At 39.1% G+C, this 24,477-nt stretch overlaps 2 protein-coding genes across 9 annotated transcripts; both read right to left on the bottom strand.

Moving 5' to 3' along the window:
- Window positions 1-762: 762 nt before the first annotated feature.
- Lanb1 (LanB1) lies at window positions 763-10,862 on the bottom strand. 7 transcript variants are annotated; one of them, XM_064136070.1, is made up of 15 exons: window positions 10,754-10,862; window positions 9,632-9,745; window positions 8,704-8,751; window positions 8,492-8,572; window positions 8,034-8,259; window positions 6,948-7,825; window positions 6,585-6,764; window positions 6,081-6,406; window positions 5,470-5,880; window positions 5,176-5,371; window positions 4,639-5,085; window positions 3,943-4,450; window positions 2,646-3,729; window positions 2,164-2,553; window positions 763-2,025 (listed from the first exon to the last, which is right to left on the bottom strand). In XM_064136070.1, the coding sequence occupies exons 2-15, from the start codon at window positions 9,687-9,689 to the stop codon at window positions 1,444-1,446; spliced, it is 5,415 nt and encodes a 1,804-aa protein (XP_063992140.1). In that variant the 5' UTR covers window positions 9,690-9,745; window positions 10,754-10,862; the 3' UTR covers window positions 763-1,443. The 7 variants fall into 7 exon arrangements, with proteins under 7 accessions (XP_063992140.1, XP_063992121.1, XP_063992149.1 ...); XM_064136051.1 differs by having other exon boundaries at window positions 10,657-10,857; XM_064136079.1 differs by having other exon boundaries at window positions 10,729-10,830.
- A 2,196-nt stretch (window positions 10,863-13,058) lies between these two features.
- On the bottom strand, window positions 13,059-17,597 carry LOC135170440 (glycine receptor subunit alpha-2). 2 transcript variants are annotated; one of them, XM_064136265.1, is made up of 9 exons: window positions 17,230-17,597; window positions 16,386-16,530; window positions 16,234-16,316; window positions 15,837-15,980; window positions 15,696-15,778; window positions 15,362-15,496; window positions 15,120-15,220; window positions 14,687-15,016; window positions 13,059-14,230 (listed from the first exon to the last, which is right to left on the bottom strand). In XM_064136265.1, the coding sequence occupies exons 1-9, from the start codon at window positions 17,313-17,315 to the stop codon at window positions 14,078-14,080; spliced, it is 1,260 nt and encodes a 419-aa protein (XP_063992335.1). In that variant the 5' UTR covers window positions 17,316-17,597; the 3' UTR covers window positions 13,059-14,077. The 2 variants fall into 2 exon arrangements, with proteins under 2 accessions (XP_063992335.1, XP_063992326.1); XM_064136256.1 differs by having other exon boundaries at window positions 13,059-14,263; window positions 17,230-17,595.
- Window positions 17,598-24,477: the final 6,880 nt, after the last annotated feature.

Genomic DNA, 24,477 nt, shown 5'->3' with positions numbered 1-24,477 from the left:
AAATCATCTAACATCCTCCAACGATTCATTCGTCAGCATGTGCATAAAAATCGCTAGTAGTAGCTTCTCCCGTGTCAGAACCCCTCAAACAAGAAAATAAACAGCCCCCAAAATAAACAACTTAAACTTCTCATTATAATCGAAAGAGAAACTTTCCACGATGTCATCCTGTTTACATTCGCACCAATTGATTCCAAAATATTGCTGAATAATTCATCAAAAACTGAAAAGACCCAGAATAATTAAAAATCCACTTCTTTGTTGGTCTCGTTTGAGAACCATCATTGAACGCTGAATGAGCTCATTGTTCGGCCCTCTCTCGCTACTCCATTTGAATTCAACAGTGAATTCCATTCACAGCATCTACACGCTCCTCTTCAACTCACGAAAAAAGGGTCTCTTCAGCTCTCAAGAGAAATAAAGCAATGAAGGGGAGAATTGTGAGAATAATCTAGGATTTCATTGGTTTGGATATTCTCCAGGTGTCTACTGATAACGACATACATAAAGATATGAATAAGATAAATTTATTCACTTTGTTTGATTTAGGGTTTATCATTAGTTTATCGCTACTTCCGGTGCGCTAGAAACACTATCAATCGCAAAAAAAATTGTTTCTATTGGGGGCGCGACATAGCGGACTTTCCAATTTGCTAAAATATTCTAATGAATTTTCTAATAGGTTTTGGCTTCTCCTAATGAAGCAAAAAACAAACCCAATGAAATTCGCCAAAGAATGCCACTCATAAATGATTGTAGATATTTATTTTTATCAACTTTTTATTCATTTTCTCTTTCTTATATAAATCGTAACAAATTTCAATCAATTAATTCTTCTGAATAAGAAACATCAAGTAATTATTATGAATTCAGTGGTGACATAACATAATAAGATGGGGTTTTTACGAGATACTTTAGTAGATCAATATGAAAGCTACAAGAATGACTCCTAAAATGACTTATCCTGTTTCACCACTCCATCACCAACTTCACTTCAAGTAAATAGAAATTATGGATAAATTCTGATACAATTCAACTTCAAAACCACCGTCATTTGAATCGTAAAAATAATTGTGTCTCATTAAATGTAAAAACTCTTACTATAAAATTAATGTATTTACAAAACGCGAAAAACAGCGTTTATAATTGATGTCTTCATAGAGAATTTTGATCGACGTATTTTTGGTGTTTAGTGGCACTTTGCGAATTCATATGGCACTTATATGTCAATTGTGAAGTGTCCGAAAGGTTCGAAACTATTTGTCGGTCGCTCTTTTTGGTTGTCTGCAAAAACGGTTTAAAATTTTTTTAAATCCATTTCTATTGTATTTCGATAAACACTTCTCATTCTAAATAAATTGTAAGAAGCATTCTATTTGTTTGGCCACTTAACAACTGCGTTGATTGATCGTCTAATGTGCCTGATAAATTCTACAAAATTGTTCACGTCGAGCAGTCCCTGTAAGTCTGTGCCTTCTTCTCAATTTCTCCAAGTTGTTTTTCCATTTCGGCAGTCAGAGCATCCACCTGTGCCATAAGATCACTGAGAAGTCTGTCATTATCTCTGTAGACACTTTCCATACCGTCGAGATCTTTGAACTTGGTTGTCGTGTCGGCAGTTAATTCAGACGCTCTCTGGAGTAACTGCTTGGCCCTTTCAATATCGCCCTTGCTCTTGGTGACTCGATTGTTGAGAGAATCACCAGCTCGCTTGTACTCTGTTCCCAGTTTCTGGGTCTTCTCGTCGACCGCCTTGGCATCGTCGGCGAGAGTGAGCAACTCCTTCCGAATTTCTTGATTCAGAACGAAGTCGTTTCGCACCGATTGGGTCTGGAGTTGCTTGAGTCGAGCCTCCAGGGCATCCACAGCTGCGGTTGTATTCGCTGCCTTCTTCTGAGCTTCCTTTGTCACTTCTCCTACATCTTGGAGATCTTTCTCAGACAGAGCTATATCTTGCTCGGCTTTCTCAATCGCATCTTCGGCCTCTTCTTGGGCTTTTTGGGTTTCAGTAAGCAGATTCACCACCTGTAATTGAATTAATAAAGAGAATACATTTTTCCTCCAATTTTACAAATAGAAGAGCTTCTCAGATGAGTTCGCAGCACTTTGTGCTTTAGATCTGAATTTCACGGTTTGCTTAACTTTGAAACAAACATCGCTTACCTTGCCAGCTTGATTCTGCTTGTCGATAGCGGACTGTTTAGCCCAATTAGCTCTCTGCTCGAGCTCTTGCGCCATTTTCAAATCTCCAGCAGTATCAGATAAAATCTTATCGGAATCCGTCAATGAAACAATGATACTATCAATTTTGTTAGCCAACTCCCTGATTTCGTCAGGTCGCAGGTGAATATGTTTACTCAAGACTTCTTCAGCAAGGTCCCGTACCATCATGGGAGTTGGTTGGTCGTCGTTTAATACCATAATGATCCTTTCGTTCACTTCGGCCAGGGCTTTGGCCACTCTCTCCGATCTGTTACGAGCGTCAAGAGCAAAGTTAAAGGCGTCTTGAGCATTTCCACGGGCCGCACCAGCATCCTGCTTCAAGTCCATCATCTGAAATACCCCAACAATCGAAAAAAACATGAATCAAAGAATTTTCAATTTCTTTCTCCAAAATGATGAAAGGTCTGGTGAATCATGTTTACCTTTCGTAGAAGATCCTCAGCAGTGTCCTTATGATTCCTGATCTTCTCGGCCTGTCTTTTCGCCACATCCAGTGCTTGACTAGCTTTAGTAACGGCTCCAGCCTCGCAAGAGATCCCCCCACAAGTTCCACATCCAGCGCCACCGCAAACACTGCTACATTCGGTGACATTGTCTCCACACATTCCCAGATTCAGTCCAGGGATTTCGTTTTCAAGGCCGGAGATTCTCTCGTTCATTCTCGCAATCGACGCTAAACTCTTCTCCTGAGCTTCGTTGACGTTGGCACTATTCTTGGCCAATAGGTTCTCAGTGTTCTTCCGATACCGCTCGGCGTCAGCAAGAACGTTGTTAGTCTCATTAGCCATCTTTCCTGCCAGTCGTGACTGCTCAGCCATTTGATGAGTGACGTTGAGTGCCCCCTGGACATTCGCCTCCTGCAGTCTTGTCGCGTCCTCTTTCAAAAGGGCAGCTCCCTGGTGAAGACTGTTCGTCCTGTTTTTCAGTTTTTTCAAAGCAACATCTCCAAGATTCACCCTTTGACTGACGTTCTCCAATTGATTTTCAACTTCCTCGAGAGCTTTTGTTGAGGTAGACACGTTCTTAGCCAATTGACCCGCCAAATCATGTAGTTCGTCGAGATCTTGACTCCTCACAGTCGTGTTATCGATCAATCCGCGGACCTGGTCGAGGGAGTCCAACATTTTATCGAATTGTTGGCTGTAGACTCCGGTAGTACCCACTTTCTGGATTCTCGAGGCCTCTTCAATCACCAGATCTGTTTTGTTACGAAGCCCGTCGAGGATGAGGTCCCAATTGTCAAAACACTCGCCACAGGGGCTGCAATGTGGGGCTGTACCGATGTAGCTGCGATCACACTGATCGCATTTCTCTCCTCCGATTCCCTTGTGACAAACACAAACGCCTGTCTCACGGTCGCATTGAGCTGATGATGAACCAATTACGTCGCAGTCGCAGGGATAACATTGGACGTTAGGATTACCCCAGAAGTTGGCTTGACATTCGTTACAACGACGACCTCCGAAGCCGGCGCGACACTCACAGGTGCCATCATAAGGGTTGCACCTGGGGAAGTAATTTATGTCATTTCGTTTTGCTCATTTAATCTCGTACAGAGGAGGAAGAGTTAGTGTTCCATAACGATAGGGTAAGATAAGTCAAATAAAAATTGAAATGACTCCGACTATCTGTATTTCCGTGAGCAAGCATCAAGTTTTTTAAAATGGCAACGTTAAGACACGAAAATAATATCTCGTAAGTTCATGGAAAAGTACTCACTTGTCCGACACACTTCCAACAGCGTCACATTCACAAGGATCACATCCTTGTCCACTGGCGATTCTCCAGTAGTTCTCTGCACACTGATCACAGAGTTGTCCGATGACATTAGGCAAGCAAGGACACTGTCCGGTCCTGTGGTCGCATGGCCCTGCTGCAATATCGGTTCCCAGGACATTGCACATGCAGTCCTGACAGTTCTTTTCAAGTGCATTCCCGTAGAAGCCTGGCTTACACTGCTGACAATTAGCTCCAGCAGTGTCATAGAGACACTGGAGACAGCGTCCGGTGTATGGATCACAATTTCCAGGTCGTGTGAGGTCAGTGTTATGGCTACAATCGCAGGCGGTACATTGACCACCGACTTCCTCAGGATTACCAAAGTAGTTCTCTGCGCAGTTCTCACATCGAGCTCCAGAATATCCCTTAAAGCACTCACAAATGACGTCGTGTGTTATGGGATCTAGAGAACAGCTGTCTGCGTAAGCGTGACCCGAGTCGATAGTTCCTGATTGACAAGAGTTTTTGTATATTACGAGACTTATTAATTAACAGATCAATCAACGTAGTAGTAATGGAATTCCTACAAATGAATAAGGATTTTAACGTGGAAATATCTTTGGATGGGATCACTTTAGAGAAATTCGTGGAAAAATTTAGTCACAAATAAATTAACATTATTACAATGAGCTTTACCTGGACAGGGACAAGCTCTGCAGGGAATATCAACTCCAATCCTTGGATCCCCATAGAAAGTATCGATGCACCTATCGCAGTTATGGCCAGTGGTATAGTCCCTGCAATTTTCACAAGCCCCAGTAGACGAATCACAGCTGTCCGCATGTCCATTGCACTCGCACCTCCTGCAGTGAGGGAAATTCCAAAATCCGGGTTCACACTGACCACAAGTTCGGCCATAAGTATTTGGCCTGCATTTACACCGACCAGTATCAACATCACAGAAATTATCTAGAGCACCGACTGCGTTGCAGTCGCAAGGAATGCATCCGTTAGGGCCGAATCCGTAGGTACCGGGAGCACAACGGTCACAACGACGTCCTACTACGTTTGGTTTACAGGGACAAATACCACCGTAGTTCTCACAGAGAAGACTGTGTGATCCTGTTGGATTACATTCGCAGGCTAAAGAGGAAGACAAATAATTAGGTAAAATAATTTTCCATCCCCTGTAAATAACATTAGCTGACAAAATTAAAAGTAGTATGTGCTTACAATGCGCTCCATCGAACACCCAATAACCGATGCTAGTATGATACGGTGCACAAATATCATTCTCATCGCGTGTGTATGGAGTGACACTATCGAATATCTCGTTACAGCGATATCTTTCGTATTCCTTTCGTCTCAGCTCGTTAGGACCTTCACCATTGAAGAATGGAATGGAATCGATTCTTGGTCTTAAAACAATCTACACAGAAACAGATAAATATCAAGGACACATCAATAATTTAATTACACTCTTGAAGAGAATGAAAATTGCATGGACAAGACAGTAGTATAACTTACCGAATCAATCAGAATGGAAGCAGTGGGCGTCTCTGTGTGAGGATCGAACCTCCTGAACGAGAGCAAGAGCTTGTAGACTTTACCAGCTTCAAAGCAAACTGATGGATTGGCAACAGCACTTCGAGCATTGTCAGGCAACTGGAGCCACAATCTGTCATCCTCGGGTCTCCAACCAGCACATGGCCCGTGAGGATCGACAGGACCGTCTCGTGTGATCAGGATTTCCACCTCCTGCCAGACTCCGGGATGGACAGGCTCGTAACGCACTATTATATCGTACCACATCGATCTTCTTATATCATCTATTGTGAAGTTCATTGTTGAACCTTCAACAGCCTTCATGAAACCTGTGCCTGTCCACGTATTGTTCCTCCCGTCTCTGTACGGCTCTCTGATGACGACTTGGCAGTTCTAGTGATTTGATAATTATTTCGTGAAAAGACCAGTTGAGGTAACTGATAGAATGAGCAATGGCATCAGAAGAATAAATATCTTCAAAGCTGTTTGAGATAAAGTGATTATTGTTGAGGTCAAAATATTCCGAAAAAAATGCTATTGGACTAGAATCATCTAGTCCCTGAATTGGAGGTGAATTTATAATAAATACTCACATCACTACCGCCTGCCAATTCACCCTCGTAAATCAAAAAGTCCAGTGACCCAGTGTAATAACTCTGCTCGGGTTGGTTACACGTTCTTCCTCCTACATGAGGTCGGCATCGACATTGACCAGTGATAACGTCACAAGTGGACTCGTAGGAGCCACCAGGATCACACTCGCAGGGCTTGCAGCCATCGTGATCATCCGACAAGCCCCAATACTCCGGCAAACATTGATTGCAATCACGTGCTGTTACGTAACGCTTGCAGGTGCACTCTCCAGTCACTTGATTGCATCCCTGGTTGTCAATGGTTCCCAGGGGGTTGCAGGTACAGGCTAGAAGTAAAAAGGAAGGGAGGTGATCAGCAGAAAGCATTGCGAAGGGATTTACTTCAATTATTTGGAGCTAATCATGAGTTCCAGGGTGTTACCTGAAGGATATTCTACAAAATGATAATGCTATCTTACTTATGAAAAAATCACAGAGGAAAGAAACCCATTGGGATGGAATTACCTTGACATCCATCGGGATTATTCGGGTCGAAATTCCAGAATCCGTTCTTACATAAGTCACATCGGCGCCCCTCCACGTTCGATTTGCAATGACAGCGTCCGGATTCTTCACCACTCAAGATATCTGTTCGTGAGTCACAAATGCCATCATCGAGGGAACCACCGGGATCACAGTCACAAGCTGAAGAAAAATAAACAATTCATTTTAGTATCAATCAGAACTTCTTCACAATCCACGATGTCCGTCCAGCATGAACACAATTGATTCTAATTACTTTCGTCTACTAGATTGAAAGTAATGGAAATCCAGTTCGTTAGTTATTAATAAATTTCCTATTTCTATTGAAAAAGGGACGAGACTCACGTTGACACGCGTCTGGATGGGAGATGTTCTTCGTCAAATCGTGGTAGAAAAACGGTTTACACTGTTCGCAATTCTGTCCCCTGGTATTATGCTGGCAATCATCGCAGACACCCCCAGAGACTCTTCCAGATCGTTCGTAGACAGCCTCATCAAAATGACAGGAATTGGCATGTTCATTGCAGTTGCATTTTCGGCAAGCATTCGTTTGCTTTCCAACTGCAGGTTTCCATGGTCCATCGTTGTAAAGATCTTGACAAATCTCACAATTGAGACCTTTTGTATTGTGAGTACACTCACACCTTCCGTGAACCATTTCTTCTTCATTGGTAACACCGGGCAGCTCGAGACAAGCTGAGGCGTGCCCATAGCAAGAGCATGATCCTCGAATTACCATGTCTTGAACAGCGTAGTAGTACTTCTCCTGAATTTCTGCGCGATCATCAAGAAGATCATCTCCAAGTGTGTGCAATTTTGTGAAGTTGATTCGGATATTCGTCACTTTCATCAAATTCTGTACTTGCTTCGCGTATGGATTTTCGATTACGGACTGGAGATTTGGTGGGAGAACCCGGAAAATTATCTCACCCCCTGATGAGGGAGCAACGTAGGAATATCTGGACTCACATATGACATCGGATAATTTTTTTGGAACGTGGGTGGGGATCCCTGGGAATGCTTGTTCACAGTTGTGGGCAAAGTATCTGTACACTTGCCAGGTCTTTCCAAAGTCGTGGGAGCGCTCGATCAACATTGCTGCTGGTCGGAAGGTTTGGAAGCGAATTATCATATGTGTTAAATGAAATTCCGCTTCTAGAGAGAAGTCGATAGTTACATTCTCGACTCCATTTTCTGCTTGCCACCAGGAATTCTTCGATAATCTGTTTATTGGAAGTGGAAAGATATAATTATAATTATGTTATTCCAAAATTAAATAGATTTATATAGTCTAGAAACCTTCACTTAGAGTTTACATTTGAAAAAAAATGCACTAAGACCTTAGAAAATTTGACTAATGTCTTTAATTTCGTCAAAATAATTATTCTTCCATCTCGGAGTCAGTTCTTATTTGTTGTATGTCAGACTCACCCTCCAACAATATTAGTAATATTATGCTGCAATTTCTGTGATGCTGCATCACAGAAGAAGCACTTCTTCCTGTCCTTTAAATGGGAAACTATACAGTATCGCTCCGGAGCATGAAGCCCACAGGTTGACGATGCCTCCAGACGATCTTTTCTACCAATCAGTAAGTTACCCGTAGCTGGGTAACATGAACTCTGTTCACAAGGGTGTCTCCTCTTCGCATACGGCCCTACATCGAACAATCAAGTATTAATTCTCAAATAGACAACATATTTCATCCTCATTTTCCTCATTCTTCCTGCCTCAATGTTAGATACTCCGAATTAAGCACTTGAATTTGTTTAAAAAATGTCTATTAGTACTGGTGAACGTGCAATATATGTGGGGCAACGTGTCTCCAACCACAACCATGTATTAATGAATTAATACAATTTCTTTCGTGTTCGTTACGACATTGCTACCTCTGACTCGTGAGAATATTCTCATTGGCCCTGGATATGCTATTCCATCCACTGATGGAATGTCTCCTCGATGGATTGGTCCTATAACACCCCTTAATTTTTATTCTCGTTCCCAATATTTTTTTGACGGCCATAAATCTTTCAATATTTTATCTGCCATTCTCTTCACTCGCTTAATTAGTTCCCTTCAATAAAATTGACACATTTCTTACCTCTGATGGCAGTTCTGCTGGTGTCTCTAGATTGTCCATTGCTCAACTCTGTAAAAAAATTTTTTTTCGAATAACATAAGATGGAACATTAGAATTTTCATTACAACCCTGTCATAAATTTCCTCCTCTCATCATTTTCTCTCTCAGTTCCCTTCAAAATCTAATCGCCGGACGAAGCGGATGTTTGTGATGATTTCTCTTCTCCTCGTGTATGAAGATATCGAGACTTTTTAATCTAACCATGTGACGAAAGTATCACATCTCTCTGTGAAGTCACTGATGAATGACAATGATATCATATTATTCATTAAAATTATGGGGCACATTCTGAGTGCTCCATTGAGTGCATCTGTATCATTAGTGATCCCTGTTTTGAATTAATTACTGCATCAATTTGCTAATTAATAATCGGATGTTCGATAACATTGATAACGGAATATTCAAGTGGATGCAAAAGTCATCAAATCCCCCGATCGACAGGAATGAAAAAATTTTATCGAAATTTTGAACAATAATTTCTATATGAATCTGGTAATCTGTGTTATATAATTAATGAGGGAAGCATTGACTGATAGAAGTTAATAATAAAATTCCCCCTGGGTCCCAGGTTCCCGTGTAATTTTCGGAGCAGAGAAATAAAAATCTCGGCGGAAGACGTGGGTCAAGGGGTCGATGTGGTATCTAATCACCACTGGATAAAGACACTTCTTGTTGGGAGGGTATCGAATGGAAAGTAGGCTGCCTTATTCTCGAATATCTCGTGGATACTCAATGGACCTTTTTTTTACTCACTCCCTTTAGTCGGTCGTAATGATGAAATCTCAAGTTTTTATCGATAAAGTCATAAATGTGGAACATAACGAGTTACTCAGTCTGGAGATTCAGAGTCAAAATTAATTGCATTGTGATAAAAGTTGAGGGCACTCACCTGTGCAGATCGCGAGGAGTAGGAGTAGTGCGAAGATATTCAGGATTTTGAACTCCATTTTCAAAATATCTGTGCTTGTTGATTTGCGTCTCCCATTAACAGAACGCCATTTATCTGAAATATTGAAATAGGTCATTGAAACATTGCACAGTGAACTGGAGGGAAGTTCGAAGATGAATGAAGTTAAAAATAGTCCCAATACACACGATGAGGGAATTATAATCCTCGGGTTCATTAGAGAAATTACATTCAAGAGCATTTTTTTGTATTCGTAGATTTCATTTTACATTGTAATTAAATTAATTAAATCGGAGTTGCTGGGCTTTGGCTACGATACCCTCAATTCTTCGTCAAAATTTTATTCATTTCCATGGGATGAATATGATCCTGCGATCACTTCTCTTACCCATCAAGCGTATTGATAAATATGCCGGAAACTAATACTGATAGAAAATTATTCCAACAACTTTCCGAGTGCACAATTATCATTCGGAGTTGATTAGCGCATTATGATTAGAATACTCGAATTTTTCGGAGCATCGAAGAACAATGATCTGCCAGTGATACAAATCGATAAATATATCCAAACTCAATGAACATATCAAATTGTTTCAGCATTTTCCGTTAACTAATTTTCTCAACAATAAAACTCATCCCGTTGTCCCCCGGTATTTGAATACTGAAAAATCTAAACACTCGCGAAAACACGTCAACAATTCCAAAGGCCTCACGAAAGTAAAAATGACACTGAGCCACAAGTATGCAACTGCACCCTCCTATCACACTCCTTATCTCTCAAGCATCCAAACTCCCCGTCTCCGCCTCACGTCCGCACTTGAAAAAAACCCCCAAGAAATCGAGTAAAATAGAAATAAAAAGACGAGATTAGACGCTGACTAGAGAAATGCCTAACAGCGTTTCTCGTCGACTCATGACAAATGCACACCGAGCAGTTATTGAATAGCACAGCTAAATTAAACAGCACACCATAGCGATTATCAAATGACAAATAGTAATTAACACACACTTGACGAATGTCTCGCAGACGAAAAGATCTCTTGTTCTAGTCCAGAACTCGGAAACAAATTAAATCCTACGGTTTAACAGAACGGAGACGCGCACCTCTGCAGCCAGCAGCAGCCCAGGGCACTCTCTTCAACTTCTACAATCTCTCTATACACGCGTTTTGTAGTGTGTGAGGCGCTTGTACTCTCTGCCGGCGACCAAGTGAGTGAATAAAGAAGAAAAAAGGAGGAGGGAAAAAAATAGAGAGGAGATGGAGACGTGGGGGGACGTCACTGTGGGAGGGATTAAATCTCTCCGGGTGCACCTCGTGGCGGCGAGAATATTTTCAAATCTCGTTGAAGAATTATTATTTTTTGTCGAAAACTCGAATGAACTATTTCCATTGATTGTCCGCAATATCTCCAATTTTTAATTGTAAAATTGGTAAAATTTCACTTGAATTTCAATTTTAAAATCGCACTATTATAAGCAATTGTTTACTAAGAGCTTCAAAATTTGCGTTCAGTGCCACTTTATCAAATCGTTGATAAATTGAATATTTGTTTAAGTTGCGATCGAGACAATTAATTCTGCGGTTTTACCTGTAGCGTAATATTTTAATGAGGTCCTTTAGGTTTTTATTTGAAATTTTATACTCACATTTTTGCGAGACAAATTTTGAAAAATGTGAGAGGGGGCAGTTCTAGAGGAGGGACATTCCTTGAGAATAGACTGTCCCACCCTCAGGTATAGTTTTCTAGGAAGCTACAGAAACGACGACATAGGCCCTTCCGCACTGATTTTCTACGCAGACAGGCTATCCCTGTCGACACCAGATGTTCAGGGATATTTAGGGAGTACTCAAAGTTCGTGTTATTTCGGGTGAAATCGGAATACAAAAGTCTTCATTCACTCTTTTGCCGATATTCCGATGCTTTTCGTTTTAAATCCCGAATGTCTTCCCATTTCCAGTCAGTTTTATTCGCTTATAATGTTTGCGGGCTCGTTTATGAACGAATTTACTCTATCGCAATTCTTGGATGTGATTGAAGTGCGGTGGAACTCCAAACACGGGACGAATTGAAGAGCATGACTACAGGAATTAATCAGTAATGACCCCCGCGAGGACTGCGTGGGTGTGAAATGTCTGGTTGAAACCTCTATTCATTTCCTCGAGTTGACAATAGAAATCTGCACTATTATTTTTAATTCATTACATTTCCATGACAGTTTCTGTTTTTGTCGTCACACAATAAATAAAATTAAAAGACTAGAATTAATGATAGATGACCGAGGGCTAAACGGATTAAATGTATAAATAAATGAAGGGATACGTGTGATAATACGCGTGATAAGCAAACTCTTAATTTACAGTCGGTGATAATTTTAATTCTTTCCATCTAAAGAAAAGACGATAATAGTTAACGTTTTTTTTACTGTCTTCTCCTGAAATTCATGTCAATATATTTATAATTGGGTTATTCATTAAAAATCATTCAATAACATCGCACGTATCGTCATTGGGTCATTGCCTCTGAATGGAGGACGACCGCTGACCGAATAAGGAATTGCTGCAGTTCCACGTTGCCTTTATGCACCTCTGGATGCAACAATGGATCGACGTTCCATGTTCGATACTTGCAATGAATAAGGATTCAAATTCAATTTATGAAACATTTAACAGGCGCGAGGGAATATGAAAATAGGATAGAAGTAGTTTAGTGGAAGATGGAAAGGGGATAGTACTTGTCAATTGTCATGCGAGCGACACCCGTTATATTGGTCCATGATCACACGTGTGGAACGCACTTGCACTCGTTCCTCCTCAATCCTCGTCATTTTCCTCTCGTTTCAGAACACTCTGTAGGAGTTTTCATCGTGACGGGCCTTATCGTTGGTTCGGAGAAATTGGGGGAACTTTTTTCTTCGTACATTTGACCCGTATCTGCTTAACAGCCGGATCGTAGAGTTAATCATTGGTTATAAACTATTTTTATTTCAGTTGAACGGTTTCTTTTGCTCGTTGAGAATTGGAAAAATTATTGAGCATTAGAACTGTTTTCCTGGTTTCTGAAAGATCACTGAAATTTCGTGCTTTTAGTGATGATTTACTGGCGATTTTTTATTTGTGATTGAAAGAGGAAATGTGGATACGTGTTGGATTCTGTAGAAGGAAGGAAGAATCGTGGGCCGTTATGTTATCTGTAACCCCGGTTAGATAGTAGTGCCATTGCCTCCTACTACAATTCTCGTCTCCCATTTTTATTTCCATTTTTGTCGCGCTCGACTGGAGGATCTTATATTCTGCATGACCAAGCACGTGCACCTCGATTCCAAATCCCAATCACCAAGGGAGCTATTCAAAACAACACCCTGTGATTTTTTGTAACGCTTTCAACATTCATTTTATTCTTATCTTATTATTATAATTACATAATGTATAACTTTAAATAACGTCAAGTTATCTCATCGATTTTCCAATTTTAACGTGTTATAGGTATGTCTCTAGGACTTTAACATTTTGATTATTCATTGAGATTTAACTTTAGTATTAAATTGAAAAATATTAACATTTTAAATAATTTCAACACGCAACGAAATTACTTCTCTCTTTTATTTATGGAGACTCGGTCGACTGCTGGTAATGCAGTGGTACTAAATTTCTACGTCGTATCATCTTTTGAAAAGCAAAAAATTGAATGTGCAGCCGGGGAATAGGACAAGTCCAGTCAACTCCAAAAATTCAAATGTATCTGAATCAAAGGGAAATTACCATTTTCTATGAAATAGAAATTGATTTTTAGAAAATATTCTATAAATACTGATGTTTATATGCAAATTAGATTCTGGTCAAATATTGGCATTTAACATTCTGTAATTTGAATTTTGTTATGACAAACCAAGAAAACTGCAGAAAAAACGTAGAAAATTTTACGTTAAAAAATTTAATGATGTAATATTCATAATAATTGATAATTGAAATAAGCAATTGGAAAATTTAACGATGGAATTGAGTATTTTAATACAATTTAAATGAAAGCGCTAGGTTTTTCCATTAATTTTTTTTATTTCTATTAATAGAAATAAATATTCAATCTAATCAAGCGAAAAATAATTGTTCCACCATTTTGGAAACCTCAACTCAACTAATCGTGATGGAGATGACGAGGCACATCACCTCCAAGATATTTCCGAGAAGCTGATTTACTTCAGTGATTGACTCATCCTAATCCGCAACTTCATTAATTACCCAACTCCCTCGAGTAAACAAAATTATCGAATTAGCGATTTCCGAGAAGTTCCTCAATTGAGGAGAAATAATTCATTAAAATTCGTATGACTTTGGAGGTAAAGCCAGTGAGGAAGGGACATCGGACGGCGACGAGACGCTCGTTTCCCAAATCCATACGATTTCTCCGCACTTTTTCTGCAATTATCTCTTTAAATGTACTCGGCGAAGCATATCCAGTAGGTGACGTTGAGTGCGGTGAAGAGGAAGGGAAAGAATACCCGAGAGAAGCGATCAATGTTTAGTGCCCGGAGTCTTGCACGCTGCGCTGGGGTCGGACCTGTTGGTGGTAATGTCGCGGGTTTCTGAGAGCGTCCGGATAACAGCATTGCATTTTCCTGCGTGACAATAATCACAATTTGCTCCGGGGCATTGTCAAGAGTTGCTTCTGTTCCTCTGAATAAATTATTTCATTGAACTTCTATCGGTTTTTCCATCAGTTTGGCTCACTCTATTGAAAAATTCGCTTTTTCCTTTCCATTTGATTTCTCTTCTCGTACAAATTGAACTCATATTGTCCACAGAAAAATATTTCCACAGAATAAAGGAACTCTATTGGTTTTGCCTGTGGACGATTTTCTATTGATGATTTCTCTTTGAAGAAAAATGTCAATGGAATCGTCAATAACAGATTACTATAGAGGCACTCCCATTTTCTACCGAATTTGTTAGGTTTCCGTTCCAATAATTATTCTATTTTTTTATTTATTCAGAGGCTCAGAAGTGAATTTATCCCGTCAATCTTCATTCAAGCGTTTTACCTTAGTCGCGATGTCGAAAATTTTATCAAGTTTAGTATCTCCAGTACCAGTGGAGGTTGTCGCCTTGGGGGGTGTTTGCTTCGATGGTTTTTTGAAGGCTGCTGGGGCATCTGAGTCCCCCAGCACAATGTTCACTAGACAGTACTCCATCAGTGCCATGAACACGAAGATCGTACAGACTGACATGAACGCGTCCACAGCTTTCAGGTAGGAGACAGGGGGTAGTGACGCCTGGCTCTTCGCGTGTTGAGTCGAGAGGGTGAGGAGGGATGTGACACCGAGAGTAACTCGGGCTGGAGCTGCCTCTGGCTTTATCCAGAATGATACCCACTGAATGGTGAACATTAGACAATAAGAATCGGTTGAATTTATTCCAAGACTTATTCCATCAGATCAATTGTTGATTTTTGCAATTTTTAGGTTTTATACTCACTGACATTATCACGATTAGACATGTGGGCACATATGTGTGAAAAAGATAGTATCCCAGTCGTCGTTTTAACACGAAAATCACCTCGAGACATGTAAAATTCCCTGGAAGAAAGCCATTTTACAATTTCAATTCATGTTTGATGATTTAGTCATCGATTTGGTTATTAAAAATCCTAGCAATTCAGAGAAGGTGACAGCCTCATAAAAAATTGGTTTCAAGATTGAATTATATATTTAATTCACCTGTGGAGTAAACCTGAGTACAGTCAGCTGTGTAGTTTTTAACAAGTGCCAATTGCGGTAATTCAATATTTTCATCAACAACAAGGGGCACATCGGGATCCCACTGGAAGATCATTTCGTCCGTCGTGTGCGATACTAATAGACACCATTCTCATTTATTTAATGAATATAAACCATCAGTGCATGTTAAATCTTCAACACATTCACCTAGAAACTCTATTGATTTTCACTTTAAGCAAAACTGCTGTTGAAAGTCAGCAGAAAGTACGAATTATTTATACTGCATTTCTAACGCATTTAATTGCTGAATAATTATTGTTAATTTAGTACTCACGACTCTCCATTTGTAGTTTACATTCCTGAGTGTCGTGGGGGTATATCAGAAAGTTCATGGCGCAGGACAATCTCAATGTGAGTCTGGGAAATATGTTTTTTGAGTTATTTGGTATCTTTTGGGAGGGTTTTGAGTACTCACTTGACCATGTACAGTATTGTTTTGTCTTTGTACAGCCAGAGATAGTGATTGGGTATCGTCATGGTCTGGAACGTCACGGATTTTGCGTTTTTGAAGAAGGAATCGGGCCTCCACATCTGCTTCAACCAATCGACTTCTAATAATCTGATTAAATTCACCGGAGGATTTAATTAGATCGACGAATCAGATTATTAACGGTTTTATCTAGTTATTGAAATATAAATCAACATCAAACTGTCCAATGGGCTTCCTTTTGGGAAATTCCTCATGGAGTGTTTGAGAAAAAAATATAATTCCCTGGTTGACTCAAGAAAAAAAAATTTGCTGGGTCTTATTACGAGATCGACGAATCAAAGATCCTAGTGTTAGTATCGGGGAATATAGTGCCGTACATTACCTATATTCAGAAGTCATGTTCTCTGGAAGTCTAAGTCTATTGTCCTTCCACGTTTGAGCGAAGAAGATGTCCGCGGCGTAGGTCTGCCCGAGGTTGAAATAAAAATCGATAATTATTGGTTGAACCCGATGAATGAAGGACGGTTACTTTACCATTGAAGTTTCATCGATGGAGTCGAGCCCCATGACGGTCACATGGAAGTACACGACTGTGGCCTGGCCGTCCTTCTTCGGCGGTCTCATCTTGTCGTAGAGCTTCGGATCCTCCGGAAGGAGCTCGTGAAACTCCAAACTCTGCCTGAAAACTCAAATCTGGTTGAACTTCCGTTTCACTAGTGCAATAAAGCACAAACGTAACCGAATTGACAAATTCACTTCAACGGATAATTGTTTTGTGAATTTCTAAAGCAGAGGGTAAACCGGGCTGAATTATTTACTCCCAATGAAACGAATAATTAATTTTAATGTTTTGGGAATTTAATAAGGATTATCATAATCACGTGGAAAAGATAGAAACTTTTCTCTCGCAAAAATTATTCTTTCACTTGATGAGACAAATTCTCAAATTGCAAAACAGATATATCTCGATAACACAGAGAAACGGTTGAGGGAAAAATTACTTGGCAGATCCAAAAATTATGGAACAAAACCGCATTTTATTTCTTTTCGAGTCATGAACTATTTCCGTGAGTTAATATTTATGCCTTAGTTAACACTGCCTTAGATTCCGAATTATTCTTCAATTAAATAATGCTAAAATACTAAATTTTAACTCCTGAAAAATTTACTAATTATGATATAACTCCTGTGACAAATTTCACTGCATAAAGATAATTGGTTTTCCTCACAAAACGGTTTTTTCATAAGACGAAACGTAGAATTTCCTTTACACAATCTATTTTGTATTAAACGACATGTTTTCCATGTGTAATCATAAACATTGAAATATGATTTTCTGCGTAATTTTTCCTCAACTCATTCTTGAAAAAAAACATACACATAATTGATCACATATATCAGTATGATGAGAAGAATAAGAAACTTGGAATTGGCAAAAACGCCGTGTCCCGAGGTCCTCGCCATCACCCAGTCCCTCGAGTAAACTCGTCAACGCATTTTCACACCGACTCAAACCACAGTAATAAACTAAACGACAATAACAAATGCCCTCGGTACGTCCAGTAGAATATTCGCGAATAGGTGACGTTGAACAACTGATGTTCTCCACTAAAAATTTGCAGAAGTTGCAGAAAATCGGTGTCGGCGGTGGAGGGAGATTCGTGGAGAAGGGGGTGGAGAGGGTGAGACACAAGTTGGTGGATATTTTCATCCTCCTCGGTCTCATCGAAACGCCAATGGTGACATTTGAAGATAAGCAGGGGTTGGTTGTCTTGCAGACGTGGAGAACTGATAGATGTAACAAAAGGACGATGGGGAAGGGGTTGGGCTTTTGAAAGAGTAGTGGTGAAATCCCTCTGGAGTCTGACGGCTGCCCTCGACCCCCTACCAATTTACTCCAATGCAGTATCGCGCTACATTTGTCTCAATTCTTCTTTCCACGAGTGCCGTCATTACAGGCAACTACGTGTCGATTTATTCATGTGTTGCGGAAAATCAAAATTAATTTTAATGAACAGGGAGAATTGTTGGATTATTGTGATATGAGTTGACAGAAAGTATTTTCGGGAATTACCGGAAGTTCATTTCATTTATTTTTAATGGGTAAAAATATAAGAATTTTAACTGAATCAAAAATTCGGGGAATTAATTGAAGATGAGGAATCATTAGGTAATTAGGCGCTATTGGATTACAATCGAGGGAGAATTATTGCATTTTGAGGGAGTGCACTGTGTACAATCAAGAATCAGTCATTAAAAAAGTGGAAGTTGAGTTTATACAAACACTTCGGTTTATTGACAATGATCAATGCAAAATCTACAACATTTAAATGTTCTGAGATTAAATTTTTGGGCGAATCTCTGGGAATATCAATGCTCGATGGAGATACGCGGTCGCGTTGTTGCACTCCAGCGAAAATACAATGGCATTTACCATTTCCTGAACCCGCTCTTCAAAAGACTGCAGCAATCTGAAAGACGTTCTGACTCTCCTTCATACAAACCCCCAGTCGTGCTTTCACAAAATATACGCAGCTCCACCTGGACACAGGCTAAAAATTGAATTTTTGGATTTATTGGTTCTTATTATATAGGATATAATGTGAAGGAAAAACTTCAATTCAATTCCAAAGCAAAATGCACTCTGACATTTGAATTTTTTGCACTGCATGTGCTAACGTGACGTCGCAATGCAGATATTGCCAATCGCTTTTGACTATCTCCGTCCTCACCAGTCCCAAAAAGCCAAAATACATCTTTTTTATAAGAAAAAAGGAAAATGTATTTTATCGTTCGTTCATCAACTGCTAATTCCCACCGCATCATTTAATTATACATTTATGACCACTCAACTTTTGGATTATTAATTCCGGACGTGGAAATCCACTGAGGGTGGGGTCTTTCTCTCCTGAAATCTATCAAACAGGGTAGTAACTCATTTTTTCGTGCTGCAGAGGCATCGATCCTCGAAATTGTGTCGTGAATAGACAAGAGAGAAAGAGGAATGGAGAAGAGGGTGGAGTGGCCACTCTTGAAAAGCCGAGGTGGCGCGAAAGGAAGAAGGCTTTACCAGGGGGTGGGAGTAGGGGTGGCGTGGGGAATGTTCTACGGTGTAATCCCACGTGTACATGAGTGTATCTCGTCACCGATATTCTGAGAGATAAGTATCGCTGATGATGAGGGGTAAGTGGAAGGGGTGAGAGGAGAGGGGTGTTCATGTATTCGTACTGATCGCACACATCCCTCTGTCTTTGACAATGTCCGCAATTATAACCGTTAGGAGCGGGAGTTGAGAGGCCTCCACTGGATGATTTTTCATGGTTTGGTTACTGTTGAATCACTTGAAGATGACTTTTCGTCTGCCATATTATTTTTTCAGGAGAAAATTTATAGGTCTCGATGAATCATTTTGATGATACAAATTCCAAAGAAGTATATTTCATCATTATAATGCCGACTTTATAAGAAACTCATTAATACATCTCTATAGCTCTGGTTTAACAGTTTCAAATTGTTTAATTGTCATTGTAAAAAGGACATCTATCCTGCATACCAACGTGATCCTCAATCAGATCGACATTGGGGTTTTCGTGGGGAATTAAAAAAAAGTGAATAAATAGAATGCACTTCTGTCATTTCTCACTGATTAATTGATTTCTCAATCCTTTTGTTTGATTGAAGAATCCTCATTGCATCAGTTGAACTTTATTATCCAGGTCGATGAGGAATTGAATAGCTGATTGACGACTCGGTCATACATATTCATCCTGAATGTAAGTTTATTTTCTTGTGTGTGGAAAATCAGGGCTGAATCTATTGGGAATTGGAGCGATGATCAGGTCCTCGAGATTTTTCTCTTTAGTGTATAACTCTCTGGGGATATCTACGTCAGTTCGTTCGGGATGATGACGTCATTCAACGACATCCGGAGACGTGATGGGATCGGGTGCTCGCGCCCCTGTCACCGCGTCAAACGGATGAGACGCCATTCTCCAAGATTTTTCATTCTCTCGATTAATATTTAGTCATTATTTAGAAGAGAATTTAGTTTTCGGTTGGTAAAACTTTTCTGAGTTAACAATCGACGTCTTAAAAGTAAGGCTTCTTCAAAACAATCATTGAATAGTCTGGCTTTTAAATATCGGATGTCCATTAGGAAACTTAGTAATAATTTTAGGTATTTTTTTGTTCTGCTCTTTGTTGACAAAAGAGAGAATCGATTATTATGAAACAAGTGGGGGATTGAAATTCCGCTGGCCTTCCATCGCTGCAGTCTTTTGGCACTCGAGAATTTCTCCCCAGAAATGACTTGACGATGCAACTATACACCCTTGAGAGGGTAATGGTGGCGTCCAACTTTATTTCCAGCGGTGGCTCGAGTATTTCCAGTCAACCACTCGACTATTCCCGTTACTCCACAACGAGAACATTCGATGGCCCAGTGACGTCAGGCACTTTGAAGTTTACTACTTTGTCGTATTATTGTTTATTGATCTTCATAAAATTCAGTTCATTTCAATGGATAGATTTCTTGATTGTGGGAAAGGGCAAACGGTCACTTCGATCGAGGGGGTGAAATTAGCAGATAATGATTTTCTGGGAATTAATAGTTTGAAAAATTAATTATTTATTCATTATTTGTTAAAAGTTTTCAACCTTCCAAGATTTTGAAACCTATAAAGAACTAAAGACTCGATTGAAGTATTATGAGTGAGACTCATTCTCAGACGGATTTCTCTGTTTTGCAAATTCCTCATCTCGGAAAGTCCAGACATGTCGATAAAGTGACAGGATAGAGGAATCGAAGAATTGAATTTGAAGAATATCTTATCCGACGTGATCGTGGCCTCGGTGAAATTAGATTGTCCCAAGTCTCTCCTTCTCGACGTGCTTTTTTCGCGTACGTCAGCCCACAATGGAGGGACCCAGATACAACTAGGAAACAAGTACGACAGGTCACAACATGGTATGAAGAGTGTCGAGAAAACTGGAGGGGTGGAGGAGGAGGGAGAAAAAAAGAATCGAGGAGATTTCGGGGTAGTTTGGAGTGACGATGCACGATAAGCACGCTCGTTCCTCTTTCATGACCTGATGGGCAGACAAATCAGGGACTGAAGGCATTACACTCGTGACGTATTTTGTTGATTGTCCACTGGTCTATTTGTTATAAAATTCAGATTGATTCAAATTTGACAAACTATTATCAAAAATTTTTAATTGAATCTTCTGATCGATCTGACAGTGCAGGCGAACATTTATTTCGACTAATAAAGCTTTCAGGGAGTAAATAAGCACACAACAGTTTTTTGAACGTTTCCTTTGGATATTTTATTAAAATATACATTTCATCCAAAATACAAAAGAAAAGAAATTAAAGAAAAAATATATGTACAATATTTAATGCTCGAACCGATATGTTTTTTTTTCGTTCTCCATTATTTCCTCTTTTTCGTTGTGAAAGTTAATTACAATTATAACAACGGTAGTAAGTTTGGATACAAATTATATCGTTAAATGATGCCGATGATATGGGAGGAAATATCACTACAATTAACAATAAATGTTATTGATCATAACAATGAAGAACTTCTCATAATCGTTCATAGATTGGTGGCATTTTTCGTGTTTATAACGGTGCGTCGAAAATAATAATAATAGGAAATTGTTATCAGGCAAGCTGCTTCACAGTGTGCGTTCACCTAATTAAAACTGAGCGTCAATTAATTTTGTGACTTACTGGCTTTCTCAATGATAATTGTGTCTCACGAGAAATAAATTTCCTAATTTTATTCATTTTATCAACTAAAATAAATGGCTTTGCCGATGTTACATGTCACTAAAAGACGACAAAATAGATTAAACATTAAAGCAAATAATTTAGCAGTCAAACATTAAACAGAGAGTCAAAAGAATTTTCATTAGCTGTTCGCGAACGTACTAATTTCAATAGTTTATCAATTTTACTTGTTCAACAACTCGTGACGTGACATGTGAAATATATCCAACAGTCAGATCAATTTTTATAATAATTTTCAAACATGAATTGTTCCACTTTTTTTGTAACATTTATCGCCAGAGTTTTTCACTTGATTTTCCATTAATTTCTCTGATATGATTCAACAATTATCTCTCAAAGGCACTCTCGACAATTGGACGCTTGTTCCATCTCCTCTGAATTTAAAACCATTTTTTTATTCAATAAACAAAGTGATATGTCTGTTCATAGCTTCAACACTGAAAAAACTTCCTGTAAATTAAATTGAATAGAGAGAATTCAAAGAATTAACAAACGAAACACTCGGTCTACTTATAATACGAGTGAAAATAGTTAGATCGAGGTGTCTAAATAATTCATTACCTCACAATTAAAATGGATAAATTCATTAAATAATTTCACATCTACGTGCACTCGAGGCTACTGACACGAGGTCTCACCCTCATGATTTCATAATTTATGAATTAAATACAATCCCTCAAATACTCATGATTTTGTATTAAATAAAATCTACAGGTTCTTTAAATACTCCCTAGGAGATGAATCAATTTTCAAAAAATTCCATTTTTTCATTCATCACTCAACAATATTTGTCCTTCATTTATCTCCATCGAGCTTCGCCTCAACTATTTACACAATGTTTTGCTCTCTTCCTAACAGCCTATTGCACTCAGTTGTTAATAATTTGATATGCAAGTGGGCGAGAAACGATCAATCATCAAAATTCAATTGATCTCTAAACATATTTATAATATACGTACGTCCGGAAATGACGCATTTCCAAATGAAACTACCAATAAATTAATCACTGAACTTGAATTGTCATTTCAAATTCACGAAAAAAAATACGTATTGATATCAATCGTCAGTCAATTGAAATTTAGTCTCCAGGTCATTAAAATGAATATCTCAATTGATCGAGCTGAACGAGCCAGCTAGACTTGAGCATCACCAGTCTCACGAAATCACTCGCACTCTCTTATGATCAATTTTTTTAATTGAATTTATTTATTGTAAATGTTAAGAAAAGTCTCCCAGTATAAATTTATTAGTTAGATTTTTTAAATCGATATGTGAACGAATTGTAAGTGTCAACTAGTGTGGGTGTCTGATGTGCGTCGTTGTTGGATTAATAACAGAAAAATATCACTGAACATGTATATAGCTGTTTCACATCACTCTAATCCCTACCTCACCAGAAAAGGATTCAGAATGAGCTGGTTTCCTCACCAACCCCAGACATATGTACTTTCCTTGAATTAATTAATTAAAAATTAGGTTCAGATAGGGGCCGGCGTTTGTGACTAGCTATTTAATTTTTCATTGTGCTATCTGATTGTCTTTACACATGTTAAATTGCAGTGTGTGGTACCAGAATGTTACCACTTATACATTTGTTGACCGCGAATGTCAACACACGAAACTTCACTACCCTTAAAAATCGAGAAATTGGTATTGATTATAAAAACTGCGAAAATCGTGTTGAACATCTGTATTCAATTAATTGATGTAAATATTTACGTGTCGAATTGATATGTAATCGTATGCGATTGCTCCTCATTAGAGGTTTCCAATAAATTCAACAACTACATGATCGTCAGTAACGTCATTTCGAAAGAAGTTGAATTTTTCGAATGATAGATGAAGAGAGACCCTTTCTTAACATTTACCGAATTTATGATATGGTATTAATTGACTGTGACTACGTAACCATGTCGCGTGCCAAGTGTAATCGCCTTCAGCGTGGGAGAGGAAGCGAAGGACGACAACTAGGCCGAGCTTAATTCATCCCCTTCTTTAGCATCATTGAATTTTTAATTCACTGCAAAACGCATGCACTGAATTTGTGCCAGTTTTTTTTTTGTTGTTGCACTTGACGCGTGTCGATGAGCGCTTGCTATTGCGTGAACAATGATCCGTGAGATTATTCACTTTGTGTAACGAATTTTATTCTGGAACATTATAAACATGGCATGGAATTAGATGAGAAAGTATTGATGGAGGGATAGGAAATTTCAACAGTCCTTTGAGTTTGAGCTCTCATTAAATTCTTCAGCTCCACCAGTTGCGGAGTACCTTTTACTTTCCTGTAGTTACTAGACCAGAAATTCCAGGTGTGGTGGAGACTGACCAGCTTGGTTTGCTCGCAAATTTTATAATTCAATTTTTTTCGAGGGCCAACCTCAGCAATGATGTCCATTGTTTTTTCGATCGTAAAATAACATCTATCGTTAAAACATGTAGAATCTTCTAGATTTCAAATTAAGACTTTCCGGAAAGCTTTCAGTTTTCACCCCGGGAGTTGAAAATTCCATTACGAGACCTTTGCAATTGTAAAATGAGTAATTCAGTAGTGAAGTGGTGAAACAGGGTAGGCGTATTTTACGAAGCTTGAGCTTTCGATCAATAAATCATAAAAGAAACGAGAGCGAAATTTTCTCCGACATATTTTTTCCAGAGAAAAGTGTGGGCTGTAAAAAAGATTTGATCGTGAATTTTGTTATTTCCCTTCCTTTGCAGGGTGCTCACACTCATACTGAGCAAAATACCCTGATCCCCGTTTATCACTTCATAACAGAATAAATTTGTTCGATCTAATAGTTTCAGGTCAATGCAAAAATATCAACTTAC

The sequence above is a fragment of the Diachasmimorpha longicaudata genome, chromosome 2, assembly GCF_034640455.1.
Source record: "Diachasmimorpha longicaudata isolate KC_UGA_2023 chromosome 2, iyDiaLong2, whole genome shotgun sequence".
Taxonomy (NCBI): domain Eukaryota; kingdom Metazoa; phylum Arthropoda; class Insecta; order Hymenoptera; family Braconidae; genus Diachasmimorpha; species Diachasmimorpha longicaudata.
Note: the sequence above shows the minus strand (reverse complement) of the source record. Positions and strands in the feature narration are given on the sequence as shown.

What these genes read in the sequence shown, in the direction of transcription:
- LOC135170440 (XM_064136256.1), bottom strand. Translation starts at nt 17,315, where the DNA reads ATGGCGAGGACCTCGGGACACGGCGTTTTTGCCAATTCCAAGTTTCTT. An exon ending in CCATCGATGAAACTTCAATG is followed by an intron (nt 16,317 to 16,385) that starts GTAAAGTAACCG and finishes AACCTCGGGCAG; the next exon opens with ACCTACGCCGCGGACATCTT. An exon ending in TTTTCGACATCGCGACTAAG is followed by an intron (nt 14,264 to 14,686) that starts GTAAAACGCTTG and finishes ATTGTCACGCAG; the next exon opens with GAAAATGCAATGCTGTTATC.
- Lanb1 (XM_064136042.1), bottom strand. An exon ending in AATTGGCAGGCGGTAGTGAT is followed by an intron (nt 5,881 to 6,080) that starts GTGAGTATTTAT and finishes TCAAATCACTAG; the next exon opens with AACTGCCAAGTCGTCATCAG. An exon ending in AGCAGAATCAAGCTGGCAAG is followed by an intron (nt 2,026 to 2,163) that starts GTAAGCGATGTT and finishes ATTCAATTACAG; the next exon opens with GTGGTGAATCTGCTTACTGA.